The sequence below is a fragment of the Gavia stellata genome, chromosome 1 (assembly GCF_030936135.1).
Source record: "Gavia stellata isolate bGavSte3 chromosome 1, bGavSte3.hap2, whole genome shotgun sequence".
Taxonomy (NCBI): Eukaryota; Metazoa; Chordata; class Aves; order Gaviiformes; family Gaviidae; genus Gavia; species Gavia stellata.
In genome coordinates, this window is record NC_082594.1 from 74,061,859 (window position 1) to 74,074,173 (window position 12,315).

Genomic DNA, 12,315 nt, shown 5'->3' on the forward strand with positions numbered 1-12,315 from the left:
TTGTACAACAGATAGCTTATTTACTTATATTTGCATGTTGATAATAGTATACTTCTAATAATAATATTGTATCATTTTACTGCTAATGGATACCCCTTGTTTAGTTTCACTCATACTTGACATATACATACTCATTATTGAAGAGCAGTTGGAAGATAAGGATTAAGCATGTTTGGCATAATCTTTAAATATTGCCATGTCCGTGTGAGAAACACAAAATGAGTTCTCAGTGTTAAAATAATCTTCATATCAAGTGTTGAAATAAAAAGCTTAGATAGATTACTTTTCAATGAAAGGAAGAAACCTGTAAGTAAATTATGTTCTCTCCATTCCTCCCCACTTGCATAAACTAAAAAACATTACAGGTGTATTTTCTTTCATTTCCTGGGCTATTTATGGCTGCATTATTTACTAGAGCTCTGAGACTCCATCAGAATCTCTCCTTGTTCATGATATGTTTTCAGATGAGCCAAAACACATCTTCTCAGCACTTTGTCTAACAAAACAATGGATGAAGTAAACAATATTATCTTTCTCATTAGGATAGTCTTAAGCAAATCTTAGTAGTCATACAGGGAGGATACAGTTAATTATTGCCATTAAATAGGTAAAGGCAAGATTATGTTGTCTTGTAATATCCTGTGCAGTTGAAGTTGATGCTGACCATTTATGGGCTATTTTTAATTCAATTCACATATATTTGTGTTAAAGATCTTTGATGGAATTTACTCCATTTAATTTACACAGCTATTCTGCCCCTAAATTTGAGGTGCCCTACATAGTCAATAGGAAAATAAAAAAGGTGTTTTTGAAGTCCTCTAGAGAAAGGTATTCCAGTCCTGCTGGGGTGTTTGAATTCAGTTCACCAGCATATTTTGGTGGCACTGCTGTCCATCCTAGTCATAAGGAATTTAAGCACTTGCTTTAGAAGGGCTATGTCATTAAACATCTTCAATATAAGTGCAGTTTAAACGAATGGAAGAGGACGGCTGCATCCTGGTTATAGAGAATGTCAGCAGACCGAAGAATTGCAGATTTGACAGACATTCCATTAATAAACTGAGAGGTTTATGCTCCACTTTGGTTATTTTATAGTGCTGTTTTCTAATTTGTCCAAAGCAACCCGAACTAGGTCTGGTTTTAAATTCTGATGCCAGGAGCTTTAATTTGCTCTGGTTTATCCAAATATTTTTCATCTGCTCTATTGTTATGATGTCGGCTTTCCCTTTTCATAAGGCTGAATTTAGAGTCAGCTTCTATACAGAAAATTGTGAGTGATTGCTATCACCTACATCTGCCTGAGATACTACTTAGTATGCAGCCACTCAGACTTCGCACATCTCGGCAAAAATCCTGGGAAGCACCTCAAAATTTGCCCTCAGCACATCCAGCACAAAATTCATGTTTAAATAGACATGAGAAAATCTTGCATGCAGCTTAATATTCTTTGATAGTCAGTTACAAACTGTAGTTTTTCTCTTCTCACTCGAGTTCATGCAGTCAGTCAAACACAAAATTTTAGCTGCTCATATATTCCTTTTGCACTGTTTGTTTTCTGTTACAGAACTCAATGTACATATTTAGCAGTACAATAATGAAGCTGATCTTTCGGCAGTAGTACATAGCTCTTAAATTCTCAGCGTCATTCAGTCATTGTTGTAGGCCACGTGAAGTCCATGTAAAAGAAGAGAGAAGAGACGAGCTTGCTGGCTGATTGAATCTCACCCCAAATTCTCCGAAGAACAGCAAGTGCTCAGGTGAAGCCTCCCATCTCTATGCAGAGCTGGCTGTGGTATATAAGATCCAGGGCAGGGCAAAGCAGCAGCGCAGAATCCCAGCAGACTCTGAAAGGCCATCTCTTTGCCATATGTTTCTGAAAATTTCCTCTTACCTAGAATCACCGTCTGCAGTCTCACAGCTAGTAGAAACATGAGACTTGGTCTATATTATCAAAAATTATCTAAACCACATACAAGTAAAGTCTTGGACTATTCTTTGCCTGTAATGACACACAATTGTGAAGCATCACAAGATCATTATGAAATAGTGATGTTAGCAATGAAAAATCAGTACAGGGAGCTAGAAAATTAAATTCTCTCTCTTACTGGCATCTTTGTTTATAAGCAGAAACATCTAAATATGTGGAGAATAGAATGAGTACATATTCCAGAATCTTTCAGATCAGGAGAGAACCTGAACTAGAAAAAACTATTTTAGGACTTTCATTTTTCTCTGCAAGGCATTGATATTGCAGAAAACTGATGGGAAAATCTTCATGTTGTTCCATACAGAACTGAACAGGAGGTTGGGGTGAAGCATCCATTCTGTAAAAAAACATGAACAAGACTGCATATGGCTAGGCAGGGTTTCAGTATATGTCCTGAGTACACTGATCCACGCAAGAATGTTCCTTAGAGAAGATGCAATTTATATCCAGTAAGCTAGGAGTGAGATGAGTCCGTTTACCATTAATGATGTTAGGAATGGGGATGCAATATAGCTAAACCATAGGAATCTGAACATTTATCAGGTGTTCTAATTACCAGTGGAATAATTTGTGAGATAATTTGCTGGCCAGCAATTGATGGCATGAGAGGCTTCTGAAAATTGTCTTCCAAATAAAACTGTTAGCAAGCAGTAAAAGTAAGTATATAAATAAAAATGCATGGCAAAACATTCAGACAGGCTATGAGACTGGTTTTTTGGGTTTGTTTTGTTTTTGTTTTTTTCCAGAAAAGGCAAAGGTATTTGCAAGACAATAGAGAAGTGTAATTATAGAGACAATATATGATAAAACTAACCATTTTCAAAAAAACAATCACTCTTGGTACCAGTTGCACATGAATCAAAAGGAAAATTTTTTGGTAAGCAGAAAGACAGAGTACAAAGGTATGATTACGCAACAGAATTGACTTAGTTTCTTAATACAATTTCAAGCTATTCCACCTATCCTTTAGAATCCAATACTTGGAACAGGGATTTTTTGCTACTAGGGATGTTTGTGACAAAATCATAACACCCTTATATGAGAAGCATCTGTTAGATTTTAAAAGAAAACTATGATTTTTTTGCAGAAAGTGAGCACATAGAAAAGCCACATCTCAAAACATATTCAAGGGAAAACTTCTGTCTCTTGTTTCAGTCCAAGCCTTTTCCTTCTGCCTTCCTTCTTTCTCCTCTCATTTTCACCTTTCTTTTCTCTGTTTTCTCCAAGACAAGACTACAATTTGTCTATGAGTAGCAAAAAAGCGAGGAAAATGTTTACCTGCTACAAGAGCTGGTTAACAGAAAATCCTTCTTTTGGGACTTGCTTCTCTGACAGCAGCACTTCTCTTTTCCTCCTTTCTATCTTGAAGGCCCGAAAGAGGCATTGATGCTGCAGGTTCCTCCCAAAAGCTAAGCTACTGCATAATGTATCAGTAAATTGTATCAGCGTTCTAGCACTTTTCTCAAAAAACAGAATTAGTCCTAGGTAAAAGGATAATTAAGCATTACTGTTCATGATGGAGACTGGATCCTCTACTTCTTAGCCAAAGTGATATCACAATCATATTAAAGTGCATTTTTAGATAGAAAACCTTCTCTTCAATAAGAGATGTATCTTTAACTTCAGGGCAGTATTCGATTCATTTTTCTGCAGTCAGGTTATGTTTGATTTTTTTTCATGAGCTAATGGACTGTTAATATCATGTCAATTATCAATATAAGCAAACAGGGCAAAGAATAACGTTTATAATCGCTGTAGTTATCACCTAAGTGCAATTATCTATAACTGCTGAAATAAATCACTTCAGGTTTTAAAACGATCTTTAAAGAATTCATGTTTATCTTTTTTTATTATATCTGCCTTTTAAAATACCTCTTTTTTTTTTTTTTTTAAATCAGTGAGAAAAAAGGTAGTCACCTTCATTTGTGGACAGAGAGAACTCAATATGAATTCAAATACGAGTATTGTTTTCCATAGGTCTTAAGTAAACAATTAAACGTCTCCATTCTTTTTCCTTACCTCTGTTTCAGTCTACACTGATGAGTTCCTCCTGAAAAGCCGTAATGAATTTTCTATAATATCCCCTAATTTTTATTTTGTTTTATTTTAAGCTAGTTGAACTGAAACTTTGCTCTGTCTGCCATCTAATTGTGCTTAATAACTGCGTACAATCGTGAAATCTAAGGTAGTATCATTTTTAATAGGGGAACTCCCAGGATTCTCCTAGTTAAGAGCACACCCACCTTCTGAGAGCGAACACAGGACAGATACAGGAATAGAACATTGAGAAACCTCTTCCTCTGAAATGTTTAAAAGTTTGGATTAAAAATGCAGTTTGCTTGCCAACAAAGAAGTATTTATAAAGACTGCTAACAAGAAAAAGAGCCCAAGCAGCTTCTGTGGAAGTATATGATTTATCATCCACTACATGATACCAGAGAAAGGTGCATTTCTGGACTTCATTATCCTCGTCTGTCTGGGGCTGTGTTGACAGGGGTCTTCCCATTACTCTGAAGAAGAGTTTATACTAGGTAGCATTCGAGGAAGCAAAGTGTGTCTGGAGGCAACTGTCTGTAAGGTGTGAAGGGCTGCTCATTGCCTGCCTCTAATTGCGTCAGGGCATCCTCCCTCTGCCAACCACCTTCATCTGCAGCAGTCGTATCTACCACACTCCTTCCATGCCTGTGGTATAAACTCTGACCGCTAGCTGATGGTGATAGCTTGTCTTTCAGATTATGCTTTCTCCTGACTTTGTATATCTAACAGCCCTGGAAAACCAGAACATGCCCAGAATCCAGCTATACCTTTCAAATATATACTGTCACAAGCATCAGACACCTGGCAGATACTTAACTGAACTCTTTCTTGCCTGCTTCCCCCACATTTTCAGCTTTGCTGCTGCTTTATTAACTCATTGCATGGTCTGAGCATACAAATTTTTCCAAGGCTAGGAAGGAGAGGTGAGCTTCCTTGTTGCATTATTCCTTTTGCTACAAGCTGGGTCTGCCTGTGTTATGTTTGAATACAGTGTGGGGAACCAGCAGTAGAATAAAACTGTTTTCACAGAGCGGGGAAAGTATGTCTGAAGAGATGAAAGAGATTGGGTTTTTTTCCATGCCTGTCTGTCTTTCCAAGTGTTGGATACATTTCTAAGAAAAGTTTTTTCGACAGAAACTAGTTCTTCAAGTAGTCTGTGTCCTTTTTGACCTCTGTCCTGCCATCTTCTTCCCATCTCTACCCACTTCCCAAAACAGACACATTATCGTAGAAAAGAAGGTGAAACAAAGAATCAAGCATTGATCTAAGATGCCCAGACCAACAAGGTTAGAGGTATCAAGGTTAGAGGCAGTATGCACTAACATGCATGGGTACATCAATGGTTGCATTATGAAGTTGCTGATTTTCCATCAGTGTTTACTCCTAGAGCAGATGTGCTTCAGGGCCACTCGACACCGATTCTCATGGCTATCTTGTGATTGCATATGTCTCTCATCCAGCCTGGAGATGTTTCTGGCTTTGACCACTTTTCCAGCAGTTTGGTGGAGACTTCTGCACAAATCAGTCTCCATAGAAAGTGAAGGAGTATGAAGATGAAGAATGAAGTTTAAATATATTTAACCTGTCAGTTATAAATTATATGGTGGTTCTGTGAGAAGATGTGGTAACATGAGTTCAATTATTCCAGTAACAAAAAGGAAATAAAACAAAATCCACTCAATCTCACAGGTTGCCATGACAATTTGGCTTTCTGTTATAATTGGCTCACCTCCAAAACGGCAAAAAATGCATTTATCATTTATCCATGTTTGCATTATTGGAGTTAAAGTCAGTGGTACACTTTGAAAATCTTTATGTTCAAGTCTTTGAGTAAAGCAAAAAAGGTACCAATCATTTGTGTTAACTGGAAAAGCCATTAAGTATGTTTGGTGAAAGTAAACAGGGGGTATTACATGGATACTTTCTCCTGGACTCTTAAAGGAATAACTTCAACCAAATTTGTTCTTGACTTGATTTTACAAAGTCACATAGTACCACTTCTACAAAAAGCCAAATGGTCAAGGTGGTCTCTAACAGTCTTTGACACGGTAATATATAAATCTAAAACCTGCAGAAGATGCAAAGAGCTACAGCACAGCCTACAAGATAGTCGTCAGGCCAAAAAATAGCAGAATTTAAAGGCAATCAAATACATTTATGGGAGGGAAAATGAAGGTGTTGACACAGACTTTGGTTGAGAAGCTCCTGAGTTGCAGGTTGCCAGAACTTCGGTGGCTGTAACGCAGAAGACACACTTGGTTGTCTTCTTCCCATGTCATCCCCCTTGCCGTCTTACTGGCACCAGCTGGAAAGCCTCCAGGACCCACTGGAGTCTTGCCCTGCTGCAGTATGGAAATTCTTACATAACTTAAAGCAACTCAACAGGGTAAATAGGCATGATAAGAATTTGTTCAGTGTGGACGGCTTGAAGCCACAAGGTCACGAATTTAGGGTAATTTACTGTCATTTGTCATGCTGGGGAAGTGAAAGAAAACAGATATTTCTATAGATAATGCACGCTTAGTTGTGTTGCGGCCTGAACAGCAAAGGTTGCATTTTCTTGTAGAAGTACTGAAGTCTCCAGTTCTGATATTTTCTAAAATGAAGCATTTAGAGGGCTAGAAGCAATTAGACTGTATACAAGAATTATTGGCTATCACTGAAAGAAGAACCATCATGAATAGTCCATTCTGTAAGTTAAATGAATCCTAGGAGTGATATACTGTCCAAGTAGATGTGTCATTATTGCATAGGAAATATTATATCTTTTAAATGAATTGAAAAGTGAAGTCATCTGTCACTGGAGCAGAACATAATAGCAGTTATTTAACAGATTGAAACAACTCCCATTGAATCACTAGTACTTATCTCCTTTGATGTAAGTAACCCAACCGTTGTAAGAGCAGATGTCAGTGACTGTGGATTAAGGGGACTACTATTGAAAGGGCATGATGGTCTCCTGAAGTCAGTTGCTTACAATTTAATTACGATGAATAATACCAAAAGTAGTTATTCTGAAATTGAATCTGTCTCTTCTTAGTCAAATATATAGGAAAAATCCTGAAGGATGAGAGTCTCATGAGCTTCTTCCTGACTACATACTGCTCATGCCAGGATAAACAGCTATGCCTTGGATAATGTGATAGCAAGCTTTCAAGCTTACTGACAGTGTAATGGATTTCTGGTGGAGTAGCCATGGGGTGAAAAAAAGGCCAAAAATCAGGAAGAAGTTGAATTCAAGACTAATTGACACAACTTTTTCAGTAAAATTTGGAAAAAAAGTATAAAAAGATCATTTAGGATCAATTTGAAATAATGTATTAAAAAAATTTTTGCTACTTCCAGGATATTTGAGACAACTTGCAATGATTGCAGTGAAATTTACTTGAGAAAAGGGGCCCCCACGTACTGCCTGCTACAAAATATGCAAATTTGCACTATGGGCTACAAGTTTGGCAGTGGGAGCTGGTGTAGGGAGTGCAACAGAGCAAGGGTTTCCTTTCCTCCACACAAGGAGGCAAATCAGGAGGTAGCATTAAGACACAGACTGCATGGCAGCCCCCCTTGTCCTGATACTGGCATGTGGGGAATGGGCAGTTCTTCCACTGCCACTCAGCATGAGGGCACAGCAGCCACAGCACGGCAGGGAGGCCGTCTCATGCTTCTTCCCCCCATGAACTGCAGGGAAAAGGTATCAGAGTCTCCATGAATGAAGCAAATCTGAGAAGGCTCTGGAGAGCCAGGTCCTGCTTGACTAACCTGATCTTCTATGACAAGATGACCCACTCAGTGGATGAGGGAAAGGCTGTGGGTATTGTTTACCTGGACATTAGTAAAGCCTTTGACACCATTTCCCACAGCATTCTCCTGGAGAAGCTGGCTGCTCATGGCTTGCATGCGCATATTCTTCGCTGGATAAAAAACTGGCTGGATGGCCGGGCCCAAAGAGTTCTTGTGAATGGAGTGAAATCTAGTGGGCAGCCGGTCACAACTGGTATTCCTCAGGGCTCAGTATTGGTGCCAGTTTTGTTTAATATCTTTATCAATGATCTGGACAAGGGGATTGAGTGCACCCTCAGCAAGTTTGCAGACGACACCAAGTTGGTTGGGTGTGTTCATCTGCTTGAGGGTAGGAAAGCTCTACAGAGGGATCTGGACAGGCTGGATCGATGGACTGAGGCCAATTGGATGAGGTTCAACAAGGCCAAGTGCCGGGTCCTACACTTGGGTCACAACACCCCCAGGCAACGCTACAGGCTTGGAGACGAGTGGCTGGAAAGCTGCCCAGCAGAAAAGGACCTGGGGGTGTTGATCGACAGCCAGTGGAATATGAGCCAGCAGTGTGCCCAGGTGGCCAAGAAGGCCAACAGCATCCTGGCTTGTATCAGGAACAGTGTGGCCAGCAGAAGTGGGGAAGTGATTCTCCCCCTGTACTCAGCACTGGTGAGGCTGCACCTTGAATACTGTGTTCAGTTTTGGGCCCCTCACTACAAGAAGGACATTGAGGTGCTGGAGTGCGTCCAGAGAAGAGCAACGAAGCTGGTGAAAGGTCTTAAGAAAAAGTCTTATGAGGAGCGGTTGAGAGAGCTGGGGTTGTTCAGTCTGGAGAAGAGGAGGCTGAGGGGAGACCTTATCACTCTCTACAACTACCCAAAAGGAGGTTATAGCAAGGTGGGTATTGGTCTGTTTTCCCAAGTAACAAGTGGGAGGATGAGAGGAAATGGCCTCAAGTTGCTCCAGGGGAGGTTTAGATTGAATATTAGGAAAAATTCCTTCACTGCAAGGGTTGTCAGGCATTGGAACAGGCTGCCCCGGGAGGTGGTTGAGTGCCCATCCCGGGAGCTATTTAAAAGATGTGTAGATGCGTTGCTTAGGGTCATGGTTTAGTGGTAGACTTGGCAGCGTCAGGTTTACAGTTGGACTTGATCTTAACAGTCTTTTCCAACCTAAATGATTCTATGATTCTGTGATTAAATGTAGGGCTTTCTGTTAGAGGGAGACATTATTTGATCAGAAATGTGATCAGAGGGCTCAGTCAAATAGGAGCAAGGCTTGAGAAGATTTCAGAAGATGCAGGGCTAAGGCTTGGAGGCCCTACAAAGCTTGACTTCTTTCACTGTAACTCTGCATCCTCTGACATAATCTGCCAGCCAAAAAAAAATTAACCTTTAGATCAATCTCACAGACTGACATAGCAGAATTGGCAGTGAAATCTGCTTGGCAGCAACAGTTCTCATGGAGAGCAGCAGGGCTTGTGCTTGTTACTCAGTCAGGTCCTTCATGGGTTATTTCTTTATTTACATTCACAGAATCACAGAATCACAGAATCACTAAGGTTGGAAAAGACCTGTAAGAACATCAAGTCCAACCATCAACCCAACACCACCACGATGTCCATTAAACCATGTCCCACAATGCCACGTCCACATGTTCCTTGAACAGCTCCAGGGAGGGTGACTCCACCACTTCCCTGGGCAGTTTATTCCAGTGTCTCACCACTCTCTCAGTAAAGAAATTTTTCCTAATATCCAGTCTGAACCTCCCCTGGCGCAACTTGAGGCCATTTCCTCTTGTCCTGTCACTCGTCACTTGGGAGAAGAGGCCAACACCCACCTCTCTGCAACCCCCTTTCAGGTAGTTGTAGAGAGCATTGATGGGAAATATACAAACATGGCATTTTGAATCAATACCTAGTCATTTTCTACACATTAGAACTGAGGGACTGGTGGGTACTTTTCATGCTGTGTTAGTGAGAGGGATAAATGAGGCCATATACACCTTACAGCAGTGCCCCAGTAGGGTGGAACCTTAAACAAGATGAAGATGACACTTATAGGAGGAAAACATCAAGAAAATAACACCATGACCAGAGAAGTTGTGTTGTAACACAAGTATCAAAATTTATCAGTATCCAATGGGAAAAAAAATTACAGCTGAGACAGTTATATTAACTGGCTATTGTAGTTGTTAGGCTTTTAATTTGCCTTGTAATCTACATCTACTATATACATTATTAGATGAATAGGCATTTATTGTATTATACATTAGAGAACAATCTTTTTTTAACTAGCATGGGTGCGCTGTTGTTTTCTGTATGGTCTATTATTATGGTTTGGGCTGGTTGAAGATTTGTTGTTGGACTTCTTTTGGAAAAGGCCATTCTCTAACAAAAAGGAAATTAAGTATTGGCATGAGGATTAATTATGACTACTAAGTGCTAAACTGATAAAGGAAGACTTTCAGAAGCTATTTCATCTGTAGACCTCAGGTGATGTCTCATTAAATGTCACAGCCTTGAGAAGTAATATGATGACATAATCACTTTAACAATCCCATACTAATTAAAAATTTGCTTTTTTGCACTGTATTGAGCTCATTTCAGAAGTACAGTAGCACACACCACATTAGAACTATTGCCACTTTTAAAACAATCTGTCCTTTTCATTTGCTTATATCTTACACTGACACCCTCCTTTTTTTTTTACATTCTATTGGTTTGCACAGCTTATTCAGAGCATATGTAAAGCAGTATAATCCCATGTATGGACCTCAAATTAGTACAATCATCAACTGCGTCTCTGAAGAGATCTGTTTCTGATAGAACCAATCAGAATTTTTCTCCATTGGAAAAGAATAATGATTGTGAAAAATCATAATTTTGCTAGTATAGTATTATGACTCTATTTTTGTGTGCCATACAACTCTTTAGCTGAATTTATACCACCAAACTCACTGGGAAAGCATCGGAGCAGAAATTTAGGTATTCCCAAATAGCTCTAAATCGGTGAACAGATACTGTTTTGCAGTACCCTTTTTATGATATGCCATATATATTTAATATTTTTTTTAATTTCTAGATGGCTATCCTAAAGAGGAAATGATTTACAGATGGAGAAAAAACTCAGTGGAGGCTGCTGACCAGAAATCTTGGAGACTCTATCAGTTTGACTTTATGGGTCTGAGAAATACTTCAGAAATTGTGAAAACCTCTGCAGGTGAGAATGGTATAAATGGCAGTGCTTGTTTTGGAAAACAAATTATTTCAAAATATTTGTTCCAAGTTTGCTTTCATTCAAGTGAAATTTGATTTCAGTGTGTACCTCTGTTCAGATTAAAACCTCTGAAGTGCAGACTTCAAAACTATGGACTTTGTCTAGATTTTGCTAACTTCCTTTTCTTTTTCTCTACTCTTTTTGTAATTTCACAAACTGAGGATTAAATGCTCACTTGACATCATAGTTATTTGTTATATACTTGAAGTTACTATATGATTCTCATTCCTCAGCTAAGTTTATTAAGCCATTCCTGCATTGAGACATATGTCTTCACCATAAATTAAAGAGGAAGATTTTGAGCACAGTGGTAGGGTTAGTGAGTGAAAGTAGACACTTTCAATAGTAGTTAATTATTCAGCCACAAGTTCAGTATTTTTCTTGATATTGCAAAGGCAATCTTTATTAGTCAGCTGATAAATGCCTTTGCTAGTGACCTTACCAATAGATTGTAGTTAAAATCTAATGATGACTATTTTATTTCTTCAGAAATCTTACTGTTTCTTATAATAACAGCAACATAGGGAAATAAGATGTGTAAATAGAATACGTTATTTGAACTGGATACATTCTCATAAAATTTAAACAATGTCTAAACTTTATACATGACTCTGCAGTAAACTGCATGATTACCATTTGGTAAGTCTTCTCCCAGCTGCAGAAGGAGCCTGCTAGAAGAAACCTTCTGCTTAACTAGTGATGAATTTTTGAAAAATCCAATTTATTGATTTTTTTCAAAATGTAACCAGAGCTATGTTTTGTTATTCTTTTTAGAAACACTGTGAATAATAGTAATAATAAAAAATTATTAATCTGTGAAGCTACTGCTGTTGTCATGGCCCACCCACTAGCATCAGTCATGTATTCTCAGGACTGGGTAACAATTTTGATAGCAATGAAGAGCCACTAAAGCTTTAGTGAGTATTTTGGGCTGGTAATTTAGCAGAGCAAAATGTTGCAAACATAACACATGTAAAAGTTCATTTCTGTTATGGATGAACATCCTGTAGTCTGCAAGTTTCTCAGGAATGCAAATTTCTCAGGTGAGTCAGCCATATGTTGAACCAGGAGTTAGCGGGTAACAGTCAAGGACTAAACACCAAATCATTAAAGTATCTGTGTATGCGGGCATGGAGCCCATTGGAAGGGATGGTATGAATAGGAGAGAAAGCCCTGCTCTTTCTGCTTTGCTCACATCTGGAGTGATGCCATCCTGAGTTTGCATCAAGAACTGCTAAA

At 38.9% G+C, this 12,315-nt stretch overlaps 1 protein-coding gene across 1 annotated transcript in view; it reads left to right on the forward strand.

The window, feature by feature from the left end:
- GABRG3 (gamma-aminobutyric acid type A receptor subunit gamma3) overlaps positions 1-12,315 on the forward strand; it is a 347,822-nt gene that overhangs the window by 281,852 nt on the left and 53,655 nt on the right. The window contains 1 exon segment of the mRNA XM_059816463.1: positions 10,882-11,019. Within this exon segment, the coding sequence (XP_059672446.1) occupies positions 10,882-11,019 (138 nt within the window).